The 23,979-nt window shown below is 45.2% G+C and overlaps 2 protein-coding genes across 6 annotated transcripts in view; one reads left to right on the forward strand and one right to left on the reverse strand.

Moving 5' to 3' along the window:
* Nucleotides 1–560: 560 nt before the first annotated feature.
* Nucleotides 561–19,035, reverse strand: LOC119026050 (bone morphogenetic protein receptor type-2-like). Of its 3 annotated transcripts, XM_037110137.1 has the most exons (19): nucleotides 18,660–19,035; nucleotides 17,394–17,555; nucleotides 13,012–13,200; nucleotides 12,333–12,542; nucleotides 10,834–10,941; nucleotides 10,627–10,718; nucleotides 9,476–9,709; nucleotides 5,920–6,034; nucleotides 4,669–4,829; nucleotides 4,443–4,590; nucleotides 4,179–4,315; nucleotides 3,963–4,099; nucleotides 3,274–3,466; nucleotides 3,115–3,193; nucleotides 2,709–2,788; nucleotides 2,500–2,616; nucleotides 2,236–2,415; nucleotides 1,011–2,127; nucleotides 561–909 (listed from the first exon to the last, which is right to left on the reverse strand). In XM_037110137.1, exons 2-19 carry the CDS (start codon nucleotides 17,458–17,460, stop codon nucleotides 596–598), a joined length of 3,678 nt encoding a protein of 1,225 aa, XP_036966032.1. In that variant the 5' UTR covers nucleotides 17,461–17,555; nucleotides 18,660–19,035; the 3' UTR covers nucleotides 561–595. The 3 variants fall into 3 exon arrangements, with proteins under 3 accessions (XP_036966032.1, XP_036966033.1, XP_036966034.1); XM_037110138.1 differs by lacking the exon at nucleotides 9,476–9,709; XM_037110139.1 differs by lacking the exons at nucleotides 13,012–13,200; nucleotides 17,394–17,555; nucleotides 18,660–19,035 and adding an exon at nucleotides 12,803–12,937.
* Nucleotides 19,036–20,442: 1,407 nt separating this feature from the next.
* mylka (myosin, light chain kinase a) overlaps nucleotides 20,443–23,979 on the forward strand; it is a 45,793-nt gene continuing 42,256 nt past the window's right edge. For 2 of the 3 annotated variants that reach the window (XM_037109235.1, XM_037109236.1), the window contains exon 1: nucleotides 20,444–20,570. The gene's annotated coding sequence lies outside the window, so the exon portion shown is untranslated. Of the gene's footprint in view, nucleotides 20,571–23,979 lie in introns of all 3 variants that reach the window. The other variant, XM_037109234.1, reaches the window with a different exon arrangement.

The following is a 23,979-nucleotide window of genomic DNA, read 5'->3' on the forward strand; positions in this document are numbered from 1 at the left end:
TCATGGGAAAAGCTGCAGAGTTAAAGAACAAAAACATTATTCTGATTGTGAAATGATCATTTTAAAATGTTGTTGGGCCCAAAGTGATTGTTTTGTTTATCAGTTGGTTCAGTTTGTTAACAACGTTTGTGACAAACAGTAAAATGTCTGATTTCTACAGCATGATGTTAGCTAGCTAGTGTTCGCAGCGTTAACGTTAGCCAGTGTTAGCAACCTTAACATCAGCTAGCTAGCATTAGCAGCATCACAGTTTCCAAGCAATAACACCTTTAAAGAGGTTCTGAACTTCACCATCAACACAAAGATATTTTGGACCTCAGTGACTGTCCGTCAGAACAGCTGAGTCATGAAAGCTCAGATGCAACAATTAATCTGAACTCCAACTCTCTGCTTTCCAACAGTTCCTGTAGTTTGCTTGACTTCATGGCCGTGACTTCACTCTTGTGGTTCGTCTCCTGGTCCTCAGATCCAGAATAAGGTTCGGTTTGGAGTTCATCGGGCTGAATTTCGGCGCACACAGTAAAAATCATCACAACAAAAGGAGAGGAAGACAAAAGAAGTGAAACATAAATCTGCTCTTTAACAATGGAAAGCTTTAGAAGCAGGTCAGTCCGTCGGGCTCAGACGTCGTGGTCTCCGTCGCTCCGCTTCCAACTAAAAACACAGCCATGCTGGATTTGGACTGATTGATTTTGGGGGTGCTGAAGCTTCCTGCTCTTTGGGGACCAGAGAACTGGGTCTGGCTGCTGCTACTACCACTGTTGTTGAAGTCGAAGTCCACATCGAGAGCCGTGTCCGTGGAAACGACCCATGAGGCCGGACGCCATTTCTTCAGGGTGTACGGAGTCTTGACTCGACGTTTTATTTTCTCTCCTGAAGCGCTCAGACTGCCCGTCAGAGAAACATCGTCTGAGGCAGGAAGAGGGAAGAAAGAGGAGAATATTTCATCCGGAGGAACTAAAAAACTTAAGTGACCAGAAACATAAATCTGAGTATTAATCTTTGCTCACCTGAGGAGACACAGGATGAAGACAGGTCCAGAGAACAGGGACGCTCAGGCCTCTTGGCCTTGGCCGGTCCTATCTGGGGTCGTAACAGAGCTGCTCTTTGTGGATCTGACACTGGACCTCGTAGAGCCACTGGTTCTGGAACAGAAGCTCCTGAACCAGCTGCGGCTTCTGACTCTTGACATTTCAAAGCTGGAGTTTCAGAATCTGGAACCTCTAAAGGTGAAGCTTCTGGATCTGCAGGTTTCAGGGCTTGAATTTCTGGACCACAGGTCTGGGGGTCCAGGGTTTCTGAGGAAGATTTTGAGGTTTTGGTGTCCAGTTCTTGTGCTTTTGAAGCTGAACTTGCTGAGCTCGGAGTAAAGCTAGGATCTGGACCTCTGCAGCCGGGGTCCAGATGAGATTTTGGGCTTCTGGTAGATAGTGGTTCTGAAGAAAGGTCTCTCTGGACACATGGACCTGTTCCTGAGTCTTGACCTCCATCTTGGCAGGTGGGAGGGGCCTCAGCTGTTTGGTCAGCACCTCCTGCTGGACCAGAAGGCAGAACTTGCTCCTCCTGATTTAATATTGGAGCCGTAACTGTGGGTCCACTGATCTGCTGACCCACCAGGTGTTGCTCAGGTTTGGGTTCCACCTCTAAACTCTGGATCTTGACGTCTGATCCCACCGGTATCCTGTTGTTGTTGTTGTTGGAGTTGGAGCCTCGTCCTGACTGGATGCTTCCGGGTCGGGACTGATGATGATGATGATGATGAGGAGGAGGAGGAGGAGGAGGTTCGCTCTCAGCCGGCGGCTGTTCTCTCCTCAGCAATGGTTCATGTTCATCGGGGCTGAAGTTGAGCGGGTTCATACAGTTGTCCTCTCCTCCCATCATGCCTCTCTCCAGCTTGTCCTCGTCCTCCAGCTGTGGCCCTGCCGGATTGGTCCGACCTCCGCCTACGATGCCATTCGTCACCAGGGTGGGGACGCCCGCGCTGTAGCCGTTAGCGACCACCATCACTGGTTGGGCTCGGTTCCCAGTGGTGACACCGCCTCTAGTGCTGGTGCTGTTGGTCACTGTGTGAGGCTCTACAGCCGAGGCCACTGTTACAGTGTTCATCTTAGCAACGCCGGTCTCCACCTGAAACATATTATGGTCTGGATTAGTGACCTGATCAGTTGGTTGGCTAACAGTAACAGCTGATGTTAGCACGTGGCTAACCAAAACTTTGGTCACATGGTGTTGTACCTGTCGGTGGTTTGACTTGAGCTTTCCCAGCTTCAGTCGAGACGCAGCTGAAGTGTTCTCCTTGGTTTTGTGCAGCAGGTGGAGGCTGGTGGGCCTCTGGGGCAGGTTCTGCTGTTTGGGGAGGGGGTGGGTGGAGGAGTGAGGTTCCCCCGGTTCACCCTGAGGAGTGGAACGACTCGCCTAGAGGAACAACACCAGCAGATGTTATCAGACGCTCTTCAGCAGTACTAACACCTCATTACTGTGTAGTGACAGTAGAAGTACCTCAGCAGTTTGCAGTATCTGGTGGTACAGCAGCGTGTTCTGCTCTGTTGAGCCAAACGGTTTCTGTGAATGTTCCATCAAGTTCTCATCAGAACTTTCTCTCAAGTTCTTGTCAACCTGCAGAGACAGACAGATGTGGACAGATGTGGAAGTGTGCAGAAACTGATGAGCAGAAACCGCAAAAAACAGACAGAATTATAAGTAAAAACCTCTTTGGGGTCCAGTTTGTTGGCCTCCAGGTCTTCTTCTGTCAGCTGCAGGCAGACCGGGACCCTGAACACAGCGCCACCTGGTGGACAGCAGGGACAGTTACAGGACTCATCCAGAACTGGAATCTGATTGGTGCAAAATCTTGTTGGTCTTGTCTGTGATTTCAGCTCATAGTAGTGAGCCTCCATCCTTCCTGTAATGCAGGACACTACATGCAGCTAGCTAGGCTGACTAACTTTCACTTTTCAAATAACAGCTAGTTAGCCTAGCCTGCTAGCATATATTTTATGAGAGCACTAAAAGCTTAACAGCAGGATGGATCCAAATGTTGAATCTTGTTTTGGCACAAAAACACTTCTCTGGTCTCGACATTTACTGTGTGTTCAGTGTTTGTGTGCGACTGACCCGAGTGTTCACACTCAGAGAGGCTGGACAGGATGTTAGAAGGCGTCTGGGCGGCGCCGTCTGATCCGGACGACCGAGTCTGACAGACAGAGAGAGAGACGGAAGGTTAAACATCATGAACAAGCTGATCATGTCGACTCTCTCACCTGGAACATCTACCTGAGCCTGCTGTCGTTCATAGTTGATGGAGTTTCTGTTCTTTTCTCCACCTTCAGCTCCGATCGCAGTCGTTTTGACAAGAGATGCTTGATGGCCGTCTCCCTGGAGATTCTTGACCACGCCCACCTGCAGATCTTCAATGTAGGAGGAGGCGGAGCCAACCTGAGCAGGCCAGCAGCCATGAGACAGGTTCCTGTGAGAGAGACAGGAAACAGGTGATGTGTAGTCCTTTCCTCACCGTGTGTGTACCTGTGGTTGTGTACTGCAGTGTGTGTGTGTACCTGTGGTTGTGTACTGCAGTGTGTGTGTGTACCTGTGGTTGTGTACTGCAGTGTGTGTGTGTACCTGTGGTTGTGTACTGCAGTGTGTGTGTCTACCTGTGGTTGTGTACTGCAGTGTGTGTGTGTACCTGTGGTTGTGTACTGCAGTGTGTGTGTGTACCTGTGGTTGTGTACTGCAGTGTGTGTACCTGTGGTTGTGTACTGCAGTGTGTGTGTGTACCTGTGGTTGTGTACTGCAGTGTGTGTACCTGTGGTTGTGTACTGCAGTGTGTGTGTGTCTACCTGTGGTTGTGTACTGCAGTGTGTGTGTGTACCTGTGGTTGTGTACTGCAGTGTGTGTACCTGTGGTTGTGTACTGCAGTGTGTGTGGCTACCTGTGGTTGTGTACTGCAGTGTGTGAGTGTGTACCTGTGGTTGTGTACTGCAGTGTGTGTACTCAGCAGTGTGAGTTCAGACAGCCTCTCCTCGGCACACTGAGCGGTGAGCCGAGCTTCAGCGTCCTGGTCCCAGCAGTCCTCCATCGTCTCCTTCAGGGAGCGTAGCGCCTGCAGGTGGTTTCAGGACGTTAACAGGTTTGTTTATGTCTGAGCTGAAACTCTGCTGACAGGCGGAACAAACACTCACCAGGCTGTTCTCCTTCCAGGCTTCAGGGAATCTGGGCCTGAATTTCTCTCTGGCGACGAGGATCTGCATCTCCTCGAAGGTCGGATGATTCCCCAACTCAGCCTGGAACGCAAGCTGGTACTCTGGTACTGATTCACCTGAACACATAGCATCGAGTGTAGCTGATCTGTTAGCATAGTATCATGACCTGAGACCTGTTAGCTTTAGCCTCAGTCTGTTAGCATGATATAATTAGCTGTGTGTTGTGTCACAGTGTTGTCTCACCTGGGAACAGGTGTGAACACCTCCTGAAGCTCTCCCAGTAGAGCAGACCCAGAGCGTAAACATCCACCTGCTTCAGCGCCGACTCGCAGTCCCGGAGGTTCAGAGCTCCACCCAGAACCTCTGGAGCCATGTACCGCACCGTCCCCACCTGCAAACACACACACACACACACACGCTAACACCTGTGACTCATCTTCATCTTCCATCCACCATCACATGACCTCACCTCAGAAATGGCCATGGTGTCGTCGTCTCCGGGGCAACAGGGTCTGCTTCCTGTCAGCCTCATGGACAGACCGAAGTCGGCGAGGACGCAGGACAGATCGGCTCGGACCAGAACGTTCCTGCTGGTGACGTCTCTGTGGGCCACCGCTGGTTTGTACTGGTCTGAGAGGAGACAGAGAGACACAGGTCTGGTTCTGTTGGATCACACCCCACCTTCACCACTGACTCACCGTCCTCTCCTCTTTTCTTTTTCTTCTATAACGTGGAGGGTTTCAGCGTTTCTTCACCAGCACAAATTTTAAAACATAAAATCTAAAAACTGAGACATCCTCAGTCATTGAAACTCACCTGAGTAAATAAATGTTAAAACAGGAAAGTTTAATATCATTCAGTGTAAATGACTGTTTAAACTGAACACATGACTTTTATTGATGTCATTAGAAAACAAAAGCCTGTTTTCTCCAGGTAACAACACGTTTATCTCTTCTCCAAGAGAAACCAGGAGGTCTTAAATATTCTCCTGTGACCAAAGTTCTGCAGCTACAGAATAACGGACTGATGTTACTGAATAACAGCAACACAATAAACACACAATGAACACAACAATCAGTGAGAAGAGTAAAACACTGATGACAACACTGAAGACAGTCCTGTGAGTCACCACCAGGGGGCGCAGTGACATGAGCCTGGACTCCCCGCTGTGTTACAATGACCTGAGACAATTAATGATCTTTAGTGTGTGTGTGTGTGTGTGTGTGTGTGTGTGTGTGTGTGTGTGTGTGTGTCTTTGGAGCTTTTATTTTGTAGAAAGTCGTCTTTATAAATAGTCACTGTTGGTTTGTTTTGGACCACAAAGACAAACTGTTCAGTCAGACATCTCCAGTCACTGATAAAGAACCGTTAGCTTAGCATCAACATCTGTGCAGATCCTAACAGAACAGGATCCTGGCTGAATAATGAGGGCTGGTGTTAGCTCTGTTGGAACTGGGTCAGATGATACCAGCTGAACACCCTCTGGACCGACAACCCACAGTTCCAACCAGTGCAGTCTGACCACTGAGTGGCTGCAGAGACGCCGCTGGGCTTCAGCAACGAGCTCAGGCACTAGAAACTAATTACAATTGAAAGGTTCACACCGTCCTGCTGCCCCAGAACCCTCCAGAACCCCAGAAGCGGATTAATCCCTGACTGAAAATAGTCCCCAACAAATGCACTGAAAGAGTATAGATTAGTGCAAACACAGATAGGATACCTCCTCTGTAGAGCTCAGTGTGCAGGAAGGCCAGTCCTCTGGTGACACCGTGGGTCATCCTGCAGCAGGTGGTCCAGTCCACCGTGTGGAGAGACAGGTAGTGAGACAGGCAGCCCTGACAGACAGCATGAGGGGAGAGACTTATTTTCTGTTTTTCTTTTGTATTCTTTAAAGCTCAGCTTCCACCTGTGTTATAAAGCAAAGCACATCTGAGTTTATTTCATTAAAGGTGCATTATGTCAGAGTTTAGTTAAGAAAACAGTCAAAATATCTGAAATGATCAGAATGTGAAGAAGAAACAGTCTTGGTGTGAGGATGTGTATTTTATTACAGAGATATCTACTGACGTTAGCATGCTAACCAGCTAACACGGGCCTGGATGAGTCCAGAGCTCTTGTGCTTGTTGTGTAAACGCCAAACAGCTAGTTATCAGCTACAGTTAGCAACAGTTAGCAGCTACTCTGTTGATGTGATGTGACACATTTTTTGAAGCATGATTTCAACCGGTGACAGATTTTTACATGTTGCTCCTTTAATTAATGTCAATTTTACATGCAGAATAAAGCTAACTGGGTTTACGTCATGTTGCTTTAATGTTACCCTCAGCTAGCAACACAACATATCTGCTATATACTGAAATGTTAGCACTCAAGCTAATACATTTAAGCTCATTAGCATCCAATGTCTGAGTGATCATTGAGAAGTAAATTAATTTTGAGCAGCTGAAAAAACAATAAAGTTGTGATTCTAAAATTAGCATCTGCTTGCTATCTAACATTAGTATCATGTGACTGTTGTGGTGAATCATAATTCTGGCTGAAACTTATTATATTTGGCGTGCAGTTTCCTCCTGATCGATCTCTGTTCCTCTAAATTTTAAAATGTCCCTTTAATGTGATTCTTAGCAGCTAGCAAGCTAACATGTCAGCTAAATGACGTTAGCTCTCCAGCTAACACAGTTCAGCTCATTAGTGACTTAATGCTGCAGTTTGGTGACTTCATTAATATACTTTAGTGAAAATTCTGAACTGAACTGAACTGAACACATCCTGAAAATGAAACTTGTGACCGCGTAGACGGCCGACAGGAAGAGGATCATTTTAAAACTTTATTTAAAACCAGCAGAGAGACAGTCAGGCTGGTTTCCACTGTGAGGCTGTGAAGACAAGCTGGGATCTATAAAGTTTTATATTCAGAGGACGCTTTTAATAAAATAATAAACATATGCTGTGTGTGTGTGTGCGTGCGTGTGTGCCTGTGTGTGTGTGTGTGTGTGTGTGTGTGTGTGTGTGTGTGTGTGTACAGACAGTTAAGCCGGTAATTACTGTCTGACTGCTGCAGAGGAATGCAGTAAACCAACCAACCGCACATTACAGTGTGTGTGTGTGTGTGTGTGTGTGTGTGTGTGTGTTATATAATAGGTGTGTGTGTTAGACAATGAGTGCAAACAGTGTGTGGTTATAAACAAGAAGCAAAACTGTTTATGTGTAAGTTTGTGAATGAGAGATAGTGATAATAAGGATCTGCTGCAGTGTGTGTGTGTGTGTGTGTGTGTGTGTGTGTGTGTGTGTGTGTGTGGTCAGTGGCTCCAGACAGGAAGTAGGAGTGACGGCGCCGTCTTCCAGCACAATAACAAGACTAATGTGGAGTCAGAGCGACGCCTCAGTGAGTTCCTGCTGTGATCACTCCACCACACTCACACAAAGTACTCTGATTACTTTCTGCTAATAACACTGAACTAGTTAATAGCATCTGTTAGCTTAGCATCATCTGATCTTCATCATCACACACACACACACACACACACACACACACACACACACACACACACACACACTGTGCTCGCTCATGATGCTACAGTGACTTCCTGTTGATGGATCTGCCAGAATAATAAACAAACTAAACAAAATAAATAAATAAATGTCTCAATAAACGAGTCAACATGTCACGGAACAAAAACAAAAAAATAAATAAATGAAGGCAGTAATTCACTTATAAAATGTGAGATTAATGTTTATTTCTGTTCAGCGTTCTTTATTTATCTAACTTGGTATTAATCCCTGTTTTTATTCGTTTCCATTTGTTTAATCATGTAATTTATATATTTTTAAAATGTATTTATTCCTTAATTTGTTTTATTCCATTATTTGGCAAAATAATAGTAAAGTTATCTCTCTATATAAGCAAGGAATCTGTGTGTGTGTGTGTGTGTGTGTGTGTGTGTGTGTGTGTGTGTGTGTTCCTCAAATATCTCTGCAGATCAGGATCAGACTGACCTGAGAGTTTCAACATGGCTGCTGTTTGGTCGGATTTGTTTGGACTGCAAGGATACCGTTAATAAATGATTTCATAAATGATTTACCAGTTCCACTAGCATTGTCACTCATAGCCACCACAGTCACGTGCGCACCAGAGCCAATCACTGCAGAGCTCAAACCCACGACAACAAGCAGATTTATACCTGCAGCGGTGCGAGCTGGACCGGGATTTTGCCGGCGGTTCGGTCCAGTTCTGTTCTGTGCATTTATACTGACTGTTGTGGATTAATGAGACTAAACGAGTCCGGACCGAGTCTGTTCCGGTCTGAGGAGATCTGGAGACGCGTGGACAACAACATGGAATCCCCCTAACCCCTAACCCTACCCCATCGCCTGCATTTAAATGTAAATAGTTACATATAACTTTGTAAGTTTCAAAAACTTATGCACAAATTTAGCAAACAACAATTAATATTTGCATTACAACTAATGCAATTGGTTCATTTAACGTATTTGTGTTTTTTACAGTAAAAAATCTAACTTTTTCCTCTGATTTTATGTTACTTTGTGATTTTAGGTCCATAGTGTTAATACAGTATGTCAAAATGAAAAAAATAACTGTACAGTCACACATGTGAGGTTGTGCTGAAAATAATGACACCAAACAAGGCAAGGTAAATAGGTTTTAAGGTGAAATATAATGGTAAAATCGAAAGTGGTCAAAAACAGCCAATTATATCCCTGATGACCTGACACGTTCAAACACAACCTCATTTGGCCTCCATGAAAAAGCTGCTTGACCTCCCACTTTTCTATAGGAATACATGCTTCCTATGGGCACTGCACTAGTATTATAAATAAATACAAGTACAAATATAGAAACTTAAATCACATTTCATCAATTTGTTAATTTAATTGAACATTATCGTTGGTGCATTAATGACATATTTACTTGTTTATTAAAATGTTTATTTATTTATTTGAATATTTTTTAATTTTGGCAGTTTTCAGAACAGAACATCAGTTTTGAACATTTATTTAACGAGGGATCATTGACGGCTCGAATCTTCAAACAAACCAGAATGAAAACACATGAAAAGTGTTAATGAGAAAATAATAGGAGTCACAGATGTGAACACTCGGTGGTGTCGGCTCTGTGACACAGGTTTAGAAAACAAACAGGAAACAACCAACATGAAATAATGAACTGAGTTGGAAACAACAACTACTAACGATGTCATGGAGAGAGAAGCATTAGCATTAGCATGAGCAGCTAACGAGCAGCGTGGTTCTCTTACATGTGGGTAGAACTCCATCAGGATCAGGAACTCCGGCCGCCCGTCAGCCGTCGTCCTCTCGTCAGCCGACAGGAAGCGGGCGATGTTGTCGTGCTGCTGCAGCAGCGGCAGGCAGTAGATGGAGCGCTCGTTGGCGTAGTTCTGCCGGTTGGCCGAGCTGAAGAGTTTGACCGCCATGCAGCGCTCGTTAAGACTGCCGCGAAACACTGTGCCATAACGCCCCCGACCAATCAGCTGCCGGGAAGGAGGAGACAGAAACAAGAGACTCATGTGGAGTTCATCAGGGCTCAAGTGTCGGCCCGCTGACGTTCACGCTCCATGTCCAACCTGAACACACTGAAACACTCATAGTGACCTTCCAGAACTGTCGGGTCTGTGCTGCTGGCTGGTTCTGTGCTGCTGGCTGGTTCTGTGCTGCTGAGTGGTTCTGTGCTGCTGAGTGGTTCTGTGCTGCTGGCTGGTTCTGTGCTGCTGAGTGGTTCTGTGCTGCTGGCTGGTTCTGTGCTGCTGAGTGGTTCTGTGCTGCTGGCTGGTTCTGTGCTGCTGAGTGGTTCTGTGCTGCTGAGTGGTTCTGTGCTGCTGGCTGGTTCTGTGCTGCTGAGTAGTTCTGTGCTGCTGAGTGGTTCTGTGCTGCTGAGTGGTTCTGTGCTGCTGGCTGGTTCTGTGCTGCTGAGTGGTTCTGTGCTGCTGGCTGGTTCTGTGCTGCTGAGTGGTTCTGTGCTGCTGGCTGGTTCTGTGCTGCTGGCTGGTTCTGTGCTGTTGGGTGGTTTAATGGTCCCACCTCTTCTTAAAGGGACAGTCCACCAATGTAACGTGTCAATCTACCAAACTCTGTCATCGTCCTGTGAAACCATCTTCTGTAGCTTCAGTCACTCTTCAAACAAACATGTCCGCCAAACATTTACCAGACAGTAAATGAAGCATCTGGGTTCTGGTCTGGTTCTGATGAGTATCTTTCACCATTGTTTGACATTTTATAAACCAAAATGGTTATTAGACGATGATAACGAGAACAGTTGTTGTGGTCAAGGCTGAGAAAGTAACTCTGATGATGTCATAGTGATGTCATCAGGACTTCAGGTCACAAAATTTGAGCCTAAATAACAAAGCAGAGTGAAGGTGTGTGTGTGTGTGCGTGTGTGTGTGTGTACCTCCAGTAGTTTCAGGTTATCCAGGTCGACAGCAGCGTCTGTGTTTGCTGCCTCCATCACATCCAGAGCAGACAGACTGTGTTTCTTCTTCCCTTCATCCACACACACACACACACACACACACACACACACACAGAGTTAATACTAATTATTATTAATCATGTATGTCCTGTGCGTGTGTGTGTGTGTGTGTGTGTGTGTGTGCACCTCTCATCATGCGGTATCCCAGGAACAACGCTATGATGACAATGGCTGCTATGGCGACGGTTACCAGCGCGATGAGTGCTGTCTCCTCCCGCCTCAGTGGCTGGTGAGCTGTGGGATGATGATGTCATCATTAAGATCACTGTGACATCATACAGCAATACCTCAGTGACCACTTCCTCTTTCTGTTGTTTACTTAACTCCTTATACTCCCTAACCCGTAATACAATTGTATAAATCTGCAAAACCCAATAAAAAAAGTGGGAAAAAAAAGATCACTGTGACATCACGACTCGAGACGACTGAAGGTTTCAGCTGCTCTTCGTCGCTCCTCCTGCTGCCTGCTTGTCTGTTGTTGTTGTCACTACCAGTGACGTAAACTAACAAACAAATAAACAAACTGACGGAGCAGTGTGATGTCACAGCGTGTGATGCCACACTGTGTGATGACACGTTGTGTGATGTCACACCGTGTGGGCGCCTCCAGCTGCTGCTCCGCTTCATGTCTGCTGAGTTAACGAGCTGCTGATTACTAAATGAACAGAGAGACTTCCAGGGTGCTGTAGAGAAGTCGTGTGTCATGGAGGTGCTAATAAAGTAAAGTTACTTAGTTACATTCAGCCACGTCACTTCGCGAACAACATGGAGGACATCTGAGAGTCCAGAGTATCCTCTCTGTAATTACATTTTAGAGCCATAATAGCATTTCTCCCAGTCAAAATTGTATTCTCACTAGTCAGAATAGTAATTAAAGATATCCGCAATAACATTCTTACTAGTAGAAATGTTAGTTCAAGATATCTACAACTTTGATTGTACGAGTCAAAACTAAATTTAAAATATCTAAAAATCCTTAAAAAGTTTAAGTGGCCGTTTAACATTTAATAGCTAGAATGGATATGTATTGCCGATATCTTTAATTCAGTTCTTACTAGTCAAAAATGCATAACTATGTAATTTTGAATATCCAAAAATACATTGTGACTAGTAAAAATGTCATTATGGAAATCCACAATCTGTATTATGACCAGTAAAAGTGCAGTTGTGGACATCTGTAAATACACTGTGGATATCCATGACGACATTTTTACTAGTCACAAAGTATTTTTGGATATTCAAAATTACATTCTGGATATCTGGAATAGTTCTTCATTAAGGATATCTGAAATGAAAATTATGACTAGTAACAACTGGATTGAAGATATCTGAAATGGGAGATTTTCCTAGTAAGAATTCTATTGCAGATATCCAGAATGTAATTGTGGATATCTGAAACTGAAAGCCCAATACACATGAATGGCAAAAGTGACGTCGTTTGTCCTAGGAAGATTGTCATAGTGGATATCTGAAATGTTCTTTTTGACTAGGAAGAATTGAATTACAGATATCTGCAATAAATATCCAGTCTAGCTATTAAATGTTAAAAGGGCTTGCCATACCAGAGGAAAATAAGCAACAATAATTACAAGGCCTTTGATTGGTCGGGACAGAGTGACGCTCACCTGTCTGTCTGTCGTCCCACCCATCCGGCTTCATCAGCCTCAGGGCGGGGGTGTCGGCGGTGGGCGGAGCCTCGGTGAAGTTGGCGTTGCAAAGGTCTCGGTTGCAGCAGCAGTATCTGTAGCTGCCGTTCTGGATCTGAGAGGGCGTGGTTGTTACCAGGCAACGGTCGCCATGACACTCCTGCTCGTTACCGATGCTAATCCAGCAACCTGGATGACGAAGAGGTTGAACCACACATGAAGATTCAACCTGTGTGAACTGTGTGTGTGTGTGTGTGTGGCCGGCCCGACAAACCCGACCGGACCCGCAGGTTCGGCCTGAAAAAATATGCAAATGAGCCGGGTCCGGTCGGGCCTCGGCTTCCTTTTTTCTAAACACATTTCTTGCAGGTTGTAAATTCTATATTGTTTGTTGTGGATCATCGTGTTGACGTGTGGTGAGGTAAGTCTGGCTGCTGCTTCAGACGCACCTGACGCCGCTGCGTGACGTCCTCACGCCTGTTGAATGTCCTTCTGCTGTCTGTCTGACCATGATAACAGGTGTGTCAGGGAAACAATGCAGGTGCGGGGGGGTCGGGCTGAAAAACCCGCGGGCCGGGTCGGGTCATAATTTTCAGAACTCTAGTGTGTGTGTGTGTGTGTGTGTGTGTGTGTGTGTGTGTGTGTGTGTGTGTCTCACCTTGCTTGACCAGGTGTATTTCCCCGTCTGGTCTCTTTTCCCACAATCCATAGCAGCGCGAGCCGCGGATGCAGCGGATCGTGTTGTTTTCTCGCACCACTCCTCGCAGCTCATTGGTCAGCCCGCTGTGAGGTTCTGAGTCCGGCAGGTTGTCGGTGAAGGCGCACTCGATGTTCCTCAACTGAAACGCTGCAGAGAGACGTCACACAGGACACATGTTGTCATCAATGTCAACAATCATTATTATTAATAAATTCATAGGTGATTAATCTGTCGTTAACCTCCATCACTCTAAAGATGTGACTGGTGTGTTGCTGATGTGGACCCTGCAGTGACGTCAACAGGTTTTAATATAGCTGAATTACTTCACTGCTGTGATTCACCTCTGAACTGTAAAGAAGGAAAACCAAGACTTCAGTAAGCAACCTGACGGAGATCAACAGATCACGTTCATGAACACAGACGAGGGGAACAACATATTTTTGGCCTTTTATCAGCGTTATCATTGATAGAGGAGCTGGAGACAGACAGGAAACAGGATGAGAGGGGGAGTGACGTGCAGCAGAGGACCCAGGCCCGGACTCAGACCCAGCACCTGGGACGCTGCTGTACCAGCCGAGACAAACAGCATCACAACCTCAGTGTATTCAGTCACGCAGTCATACTACATGATGTGTGCTAACGTCTCTGCTTTACTGCATGTTGTCGAAACAAACATGTTCACATGTAATGAAACAGAGAAAATCACTGAATCTTCTTCATCACACTGATGCAAATGTTTCAAAATAAAAGTCCTGTGAGGGAAAGGAGAGAAGAGGAATCGTCTTCACTGTGAGGCGGAAGAGTCTTTAGATTGAAACAAACAGAAGTGACTTTGTATAAACAGCTTAATGCAGTGACAATAATGTCACAGGATCAGTGAGCGAGCACTCATCAAACAGACTGAAGTGGAAATGAAGGCGTGTCTCCAGTATCGACCTGCTCTCAGTGAAGGTTTGGTGACCGCTGCAGCAGAGCGTCATCAGTCCGACTCCTCGTGACCATGTGACTGTAACACTGAGTCCATCAGTAAACTCTCATCTCACTCATAACAGCAGGTGGAGATGATATTGATACAGCAGGTGGAGATGATATTGATACAGCAGGTGGAGATGATATTGATACAGCAGGTGGAGATTATATTGATACAGCAGGTGGAGATGATATTGATACAGCAGGTGGAGATGATATTGATACAGCAGGTGGAGATGATATTGATACAGCAGGTGGAGATGATATTGATACAGCAGGTGGAGATGATATTGATACAGCAGGTGGAGATGATATTATAGCAGATTTATTATCAGTGCCCTTTTCAAGACGACCATTTAATGAAAAGATGGACATTGTTAAAAAAGGCCGCCCAACGCTCGAACACCTCGAGCTCAATCAACCTACAAAAGCAGGTTATGTGCTCCACTTTAGCTCGTAACTGGGAACATACAGCTGGCTCACAGGCTCGGTGAGTGGAACTGATTTTTTATTGCTGGTTTTGCCACAGTCTTGCATCTCGTTGAACTGGTTGCATTTTGTTTCCACACACTTGTTAAATGATTGTTCATAAAGTAACTGTCTACCTGATGTTTGATAGTGTGTGTGCGTGTGTGTGGCTGTGTGTGTGTGTGTGTGTGTGTGTGTGTGTGGCTGTGTGTGTGTGGCTGTGTGTGTGTGTGTGTGTGTGTGTGTGTGGCTGTGTGTGTGTGTGTGTGTGTGTGTGTGCGTGTGGCTGTGTGTGTGGCTGTGTGTGTGTGTGTGTGTGTGTGTGTGTGGCTATGTGTGTGTGTGTGTGTGGCTATGTGCGTAACTAGAACAACACAATCTTGAAGATGGAGCAGTAAATGTATTTGTCGTTTGTTATTTGTTTTGGGGGGACAGAAGGACCAGTTCTGATAGGCACCACTGCACATTAATGTTAATGATCCTTTGTATTCAGTCCTGCCTTCTGTGTAGAGAGAGTTGTTCTGAGCAGAAAAGTCAACACACACACATGCACACAAACACACAGGCCTCGCTGAGGAAAGTCTGACAGCAACAAATAATGATGCATTTTGTCATTTTGTGCAGTCGGAGAACAACAGAGTGACAGTGTGCGAGTCGCCTCGGGCTGCTGGTGTCCTGTTATAGAAGCTCCATTAGTCCAATGTCCCAACATCACGTCTCTTAACTCCTCGTGTCTCCTCACTCAAGTTTGGACTGAGTTGGAGTTCAGAGAACTAAATCTCCTCACAGCAGCTATCAACGTTCTCAGCAAACACAATGAACTAAGAAGCTGTATTAAATGAAACTGGTTTGGTTCTGAGTCCAACTGTCCAACACTGAACATGGATGTTGCTGTCTGAGCTAGACAACCTGTTAGCAGTCAGTGAGAACACTTGTTAGCTTAGTAGCCAACAGTACAACAGACAGAGGAGCTTTAGCAAACTGCACAGTGCTTTTCACATTTCAGCTCCAGTCAAGGGGAGCTGTTAGCTCAGGGCTAAGGGAGCTGTTAGCTCAAGGCTAAGGGAGCTGTTAGCTCAGGGCTAAGGGAGCTGTTAGCTCAGGGCTAAGGGAGCTGTTAGCTCAAGGCTAAGGGAGCTGTTAGCTCAGGGCTAAGGGAGCTGTTAGCTCAGGGCTAAGGGAGCTGTTAGCTCAAGGCTAAGGGAGCTGTTAGCTCAGGGCTAAGGGAGCTGTTAGCTCAAGGCTAAGGGAGCTGTTAGCTCAGGGCTAAGGGAGCTGTTAGCTCAGGGATAAGGGAGCTGTTAGCTCAAGGCTAAGGGAGCTGTTAGCTCAGGGCTAAGGGAGCTGTTAGCTCAGGGATAAGGGAGCTGTTAGCTCAAGGCTAAGGGAGCTGTTAGCTCAGGGCTAAGGATACTGTTAGCTGTCCAAAGTAATCTAACCCAGACTTTAGCCTGGCTGGCCCTTCTCAAGAGCAGGTTAGCTCTGACTTTGTGGGGTTATGCCCAGAATAGCCAGGGCTCAGAGGTGTCAGCATGAAACAGGGCTGAAGTACAGAAGAGTAGTAACATAATGTGAAATGTTCAACTTAGCTTCGAAGCACACAGCACTTACCCCTGGGTTAACCATGTGTGTGTGGGAAGGGGCTCAGTTAGCTCAGGACTGTTGTTAGACCAGGGCTAATCATGGCCAAGCTGTGTTCCCATACAGATAATAAGCTACGTTAGCATCACGTTAGCATCACACAATACACTGACAGTTGTCTTTAGATTTTAAAACCAGCTGAGTCACTTTTATTTGAATAATCCAAGATGTCTGAGGTTTCATGTTGCCGTAGCAACAGCAGCAGCTGCTCAGCACACATTCTGTTTGATGAACTACAACAAAGCAGCGACAAGCCGAGTGTGTTACAGCTGCAGAGACCAGCTGTGTGTGTGTGTGTGTGTGTGCTGTTGGGATCAATACTAAGTGTACAGCCGATGTGTACACACACACTTTCTCACATCAGCTGGTGTAAGCAGAGGGAGCTGAGCTGTGATTAAAGGGTGAGTACACCAAATCAAAGCTGCCAGTGTGTTTAAAACAACATGGCCGACAGTGTGACACTGACAGAGACGTCCAGCTGGAAGAGTTTTACATACATACAATTTAAATAATGGCAAAATCAATTAGTATTTAAGTAACTTGAGGCAGGTGTTTTCTACCTGAGATATTGATCTGTGTTGTGATTGGTTCTTCACTGAGACAGTGTTCATGCTGCAAAAAGATTCAGCTGATCTGAAATTGAAGATGAGACTCAAGGATTCACGAGGAGCTGCTGAGTCTTCACAGTGTGTGTGTGTGTGTGTGTGTGTGTGTGTGTGTGTGTGTGTGTGTGTGTGTTGGCTGGCGTCACCTCACAGGAATCTGACTGACCCCCCCAAACTGAGCTGGAGCCAGGAGGAGTCACTGTGTTTAGTCTATTGTAAACACACACACACACACACAATGAGAGGAAGGTGGAGCATGTGTGTGTGTGTTATCAACTACATCACAACAATAACACAAAAAACTGACACAGACTGGCTGACGACTGTGTGTGTGTGTGTGTGTGTGTGTGTGTGTGTGTGTGTGTGTGTGTGTGTGTGTGTGTGTGTGTGTGTCATGAGTTAATTGCAGAAATGATTTGTTATCTGAACAGTCAGGAATGTGAGCTGTAACAGACTCCACTCTCTCATGTTTGGGAGCTGATAGCAGTGCATCGTGGGAAATGAATACCTTACTTTTATTTCCACTAACACAAACCACCAACATGTGAGCTAAAGCTAGGCTAACAGTAGCCCTCTGTTTCCAGTCTTTGTGCTAAGCTAAGCTAACTGAGTCTGGACAGTATATGACATCATGTGATAATAAGATGTTTTACTGACCGGTGACAGAAGGCAGCAGCAGGACACACACACACACTGTTAATGAAGCTCCACACACAGCGGCCATGTTGGATCCACCTCACAGGTTCGAGTCCGGAGGCTGTGAAACAGAGGCCAGCATCACTGATCCTGGGTCAGATTATCCTGACAGCATCTCCTCCTCTGGACAGACAAACACAAAATACACTTTGATTGTCACTCATACTTTTCAAATTCGAGCACACCTTCTACTTCCTGGATCCTGGTGACATTTACTGTGTCAGAGCTGCGACGTCATGTGACACCATACATACACATAAACTGTAAACGATCGCGTTTGATACGTGAACAGTGGAGCTCAATGTACAAGATTATGCATTTAGTAATCTTGTATTCATGTAGGAGGCCGACGGTGTTTAACCTGCTGTATTATTCACACAGCGGCACAGGTATTGATTCCTGATGTTGTTGTGTGGTTCAATATTCTCACTGTGTCTGTGTGAGACGCATCATCACAACACATTCCTGTATGATTATCACATCATCACAGACACGTATGACATCACTCTGACACTATGGCAGCTGTCAGTCACCTGCAGATGAACATGTTCCTGTTCTTAAATATTTAATTAAAAAACAATATGATCAGTATGACTTTAGAGCATTTATACCTCAAGGAATACATACTCAGCTGATACAGTTATTGATACAGCAGTGCGATGATCAGTGACATCAGGTGACGTCAGGTGACGTCAGGTGAAATATAAATGATATCTAACAGTTGTTTTTTGTTTTATTTTAATGCCTGTAATAATCTACTGAGTATGACATGCTGGAACTGAATATTCAAATTATTAAAGTTGTGTGTAATTATGGATGTGTTTGATCAGCTGAGGTGACGCATCAGTGACATCATAATACACCTCGACATTACTGACGTCACAGCTCCAGTTACTGTGATTGATCATGTTTCATGGTGTGTGTGACCTTCAGACTCTCACACACCTGTCTGTCACACACCTGCATGATCACACACACACACGCAGTATACATTATGCGTGTGTGTGTGTGTGTGTGTGCTGTGACTGATCACATGACAGATATCAGTTTATCGATCACCTGTGATGATCGTCTGCAGGTGAATTTGACGGCGGCGTCATCAGAGCTGAGGATGGACGGATGGGAGTGGCACACACACACACACGCGCGCGCGCGCGCACACAAACTCGTCAGCCACACGGTAACGGTGTGTGTGTGTGTGTGTGTGTGTGTGTGTGTGTGTGTTACCGGGAGGATGAGGATGACTCCGGCCGGCTCTGCAGGAGGAGATGAAGCAGCCTGTCTGTCTCTCTGTCTGTCTGTCTCTCTGTATCCGGGTTTGTTCTGATCCGGCTCAGCTCGGTTCGGCTCCGTTCGGACTCTCCTGGTCAGGGTGGATCCGGATCCAGCAGCAGGTTTCTTCAGCAGAAGCAGAAAATCCGCAGAACTGGAGCGGCTCCGGTTCTCTGCAGCCTCTCAGACTGTCAGCTGTTGGAGACCATCGCACACGCAGCTTCCGGTTCACAGCTTCAGAATAAAGGCCTACGACGACGCCTTCAAAATAAAATGCCTTGTGGCTCGTGACGACAAGGCAAAAGCATGAGTGTTTAATGGAGGGAACAAAGAGGAGGAGCTCCTTATCTTACTGTGCATTTATTACAAGTTTCATACTCTAATAAAGATTTATTGTATTTATATCTGTATGACACATTATGCAAAAATTTGTACTTTTGGTGCTTTTAGTAATAAAATGGTTTTAATGATCATAGTACTGTGTCAGAAGGTGTCTGGTGGAGGTCACACAAGATGTATTAACTAACTAACTACTAACTAACTAACTAACTAACTAACTAACTAACTAACTAACTATATATATATATATATATATATATATATATATATATATATATATATATATATATATATATATATATATATATATATATGTATATATATATATATATATACATATATATATATATACATATATATATATATACACACCGCAGGTCCAGGTGTGTGATGGAGAGGTACCGCAGGTCCGTCCTGCAGTCAGACTGTAGAACCAGCTCTGCTCCAGCACACATCTGGTCATTTTTTTATAAATATCCATATTTATCATTATCTGTAAATAACAATTCACTGCCACACTGTTTATCATTCATGTATAACAATACATAACAATATTATGTTCATATGTATATCAGAGTTTATTATATTTATTTCTTACATTTGAATTATACACTGTTTATTTTGTACCGTAAATGATCATCTGCAGTCACACATCAGATCACACTGTGACGGAGCTGCTTCACCTTGACTGTGATTTACAGTGTTCTGCAGGTTGAAGGTGATTGGACCTGGTACCGCAGGCTGAGTGCGCCCTCTGCTGGTGACAGTGAGACACAACGTCATCACGTTCACACATTGCTGTTGGGTCAGAACCACAGCATGGATTACATGTGGTACAACAGAACCTCAGTGAGTCACCAGTAACAGTGTCTGATGGCTGCAGACCGTCTGCTGAGGCCAGAGAGCAACTTCCACATTAAAGTCCTTTAAAAATGATTTGAATCAAATCAAAATGTGGATTTATCTGACATGTCTATCTATAATCAATCAATCTACCTATAATCAATCTATCAACAATCTCTGTATCATCTCTCTGTCATCTGTCAGGCTTCACACATTTATCTAAGTTCTTGTCTTTCTTCTGGTTCTTGCTGCGTCCCTCCAATAACTGATATTGACTGATTGATTTGAAAGAAGATATGAACATCTTCTCTGTAGCAGCTGAGCTAACGAGCTAGCCCGAGCTAAACACATAAATAAATATGGCCTCCTCAGATCAGGGGCCTTGGGGGCCCTCAGGGGGCCTCGGGGGCCTCGGGGGCCTCGGGGGCCCGGTCTCAGTCAGTCCTCCCCTGCTCTCCTCGTCCTCCTGCTGCAGCTCAGTGATTTCAGGGGAGGAGCAGGAGGTGGAGCAGGAGGAGGAGCAGGAGGAGGAGCAGCAGCAGCAGCGGGAGGAGGAGGAGCAGGACAGCCGGTGATGAATGTGCTGGTTGTTCAGGTGCAGGACCAGGACCGGGACCGGGACCAGGACCGGGAGCTGCTGTGAGGCTGAAGTCGTCAGTGTGTCGGTGCTCGGAACCTTCCTGAGTAAGTCTGGACTTTATGTCTGTTTGTTTCTGCTGCTCTTCACTGTGACGGGCTCAGTCTGCTCAGCGGGTCGGTTCTGTCACATGTTCTGTTCGTTTTAACTGAACTTTGAAAAGTTCTCTGTGTAAACAGACGGACCCTCTCTCTCAGGGGGGCGGAGTCAGCGGCCGCACGCGACTCCCGCCGGCTCTCCCGCCTCACAAAACAAACAGCTGCTGCAGTCATCGATCCATCCTGATCGATCCATCCTGATCGATCCATCCTGATCGATGACTGCAGAGGGTCCGACCAGGCTGATGAGTGACGTTGACGGTTCCGTCAGCATGTGTGTCTTTGTGTAAATCTGAATGATGTCATGGTTCGGTCCCATAAAACTAATAATTTACACAAACATCTAAAAAAAAAACAATAAAAGTCTGAATTATGATATTTAAAAGTTCCCTAGTTCATAGTTCATTTACAACAAAGTTTGGATCAATTCTAAAATTCCTTCAAATCTGTTTGACTGAAACATTTTATCAACACAAATCTGATTTTATAACTTTGTTTGAGGTATTTAGTATTTTTTAAATCATGAATATAATAATATAATTACAATATAATGTAGTTGTAGTGATATTATAATTATATTATTATACTATTATGATTATGTTATTATTATATCATTATCATAATATAATTATTATAATCTTTTTTCGTTGTTTATTTGGTGATTAAAATAAAATAGATATGAAATATAATTTACATGCATTTAACTGGTTCCTGTGGGCTGGTGTGTGAACTGGTTCCTGTGGGCTGGTGTGTGAACTGGTTCCTGTGGGCTGGTGTGTGAACTGGTTCCTGTGGGCTGGTGTGTGAACTGGTTCCTGTGGGCTGGTGTGTGAACTGGTTCCTGTGGGCTGGTGTGTGAACTGGTTTCTGTGGGCTGGTGTGTGAACTGGTTCCTGTGGGCTGGTGTGTGAACTGGTTGCTGTGGGCTGGTGTGTGAACTGGTTCCTGTGGGCTGGTGTGTGAACTGGTTCCTGTGGGCTGGTGTGTGAACTGGTTCCTGTGGGCTGGTGTGTGAACTGGTTTCTGTGGGCTGGTGTGTGAATGTGGGAAACAGACTTTAAGGATGTTTATGAAACGCTCGACTGACGTGAAGGAATCTCTACAGATCAAAAGATTCAGCTGTAGATGAACTCTGGTGCATGCTGGGAACTTTTCTGTAACTTACCTTTGAAGTTGAAACTCCTCTGTCTTCTTCACTTCACTACTTCACATTTCCATGTTTCATATTCCTATCACCGCTAATCTTCTGTTGGTTCTTGTTTTATTTTGAAAAACTAAAAGAACTATACATTTATTTTTCATAATGATTCAAATAAGATATCAATAGTTTCTGACTGTATCTTGCTTTAATTTGATCATTTTGACCCTTGTGTTAATGCAGTGTGAATTTCTGCTGTGTGTCCAAAGTGTTTATTGATTATTGATCAGAGATTCAGTTGGATGATTCTGACCAGAAACAGTATAATATCTAATTCTTCTTCTTTAATTCGACACCTGTATTTGTGCTGTACATGTGACACAAGATTTGTTTGTAATGATCATAATCATAAACATGTCTGGTTTCATGCTAACAGACTGAGGCTAACGCTAACAGGTGCTAATGTTAGCTACATAGCTCTGCTGGTAAAACCTGTCAGAGACAAACTAGTTATTAAACATTCATTGTGAATTTTGATGTTAAATCAGCTGCTGACAGGACCAACAGGTGAACTGTAACGGACCAATCACAGAGAGGACGATGTTTGTTTACTCTGAGCAGAAGCTCAGAGACAAACTGCAGAGTTTCCTCCTGATGATCCACTAACGACTAATACAGACGAGAGAGCGTCATGACCTGTGTGTGTGTGTGTGTGTGTGTGTGTGTGTGTGTGTGTGTGTGTGTGTGAGACAACTGAGCTGCTGACTGAAACATTCCCATCACTCTGACTCTCTCTGCTCTGTGTTTGAGCTCGTCTGTTATCTGTTTCTGTACAGCCTGTTTGTTTTATTGATCGTCGATCAGCTGCTGTCAGCTGTCAGCACTGAGTTCTTCCTGTTTCCTGATTCACACACAGCTCTCTTAATGAATCCACAGTCCTGCTGTCACTGTGTACATGTGGTAAACTGCAGTAAACGTAGTGAATTGTGGTGGAGAAATCTGAAGTGCTGAAGCATCAACAGCAATAAATATACTTCCAGTCACTGAAGTATAAAGATGTCACAGAGGCAGTTTAATGTAACAGGCTGGATTATTGTGAATGTGACTGAACTTTAAGGTATGACTCAAACAAATTGGATCATTTAGCTTTAAAGCATTAAAAGCTGCCTAATGTTGTCAATCGATGTCTGCTTATGAGCTGAGACAATTATTATTGTTGGAAAACGAAATTCTGAGCAATCATGTGATGTTGATGAAGTTTAATTTGAAGAAAGATGAAGATAAATACACCAGGATTCATTAAAGTGCTTCAGGCGAGGACGAGGACAGTGAGAACAGAAGTATTTGACCATGACTCCAGCTGCTCCCACAGTCACTGATCAATACAAACACACTTGCTGTCCCTGAACAAGTTTCAGTCTGAGAGTCAAACACAACGAACCATTCAGTACAAATTATAAAGCAAAAACAACTGTGACACACTGAGTTAACAAAGTACTGAGGGAAGAACAACGACCCTTTCAGCACAAACATGCCGAAAAGTTACTGTAAGGAATAAACAAGTTAAAACAATCTATGTCACTCTGCTAGCAGTGACAGGAAGTAAGTAATTATATTATATGAATATTTGATCAACATTAGGTTGTGGGACATAGTGGGACACTGTGGTGGGACACTGTGGTGGGACACTGTGGGACACTGGTGGGACACTGTAGTGGGACACTGTGGTGGGACACTGTGGTGGGACACTGTGGGACACTGGTGGGACACTGTGGGACACTGTGGTGGGACACTGGTGGGACACTGTGGTGGGACACTGGTGGGACACTGTGGGACACTGGTGGGACACTGGTGGGACACTGTAGTGGGACACTGTGGGACACTGGTGGGACACTGTGGGACACTGGTGGGACACTGTGGTGGGACACTGTGGGACACTGTGGGACACTGTAGTGGGACACTGTGGTGGGACACTGTGGGACACTGGTGGGACACTGTGGGACACTGTAGTGGGACACTGTGGGACACTGGTGGGACACTGTAGTGGGACACTGGTGGGACACTGTGGTGGGACACTGTAGTGGGACACTGTGGGACACTGTAGTGGGACACTGTGGTGGGACACTGTGGGACACTGGTGGGACACTGTGGGACACTGTAGTGGGACACTGTGGGACACTGGTGGGACACTGTAGTGGGACACTGGTGGGACACTGTGGT

This window comes from Acanthopagrus latus, chromosome 9, assembly GCF_904848185.1.
Source record: "Acanthopagrus latus isolate v.2019 chromosome 9, fAcaLat1.1, whole genome shotgun sequence".
In the NCBI taxonomy this organism is placed as follows: Eukaryota; Metazoa; Chordata; class Actinopteri; order Spariformes; family Sparidae; genus Acanthopagrus; species Acanthopagrus latus.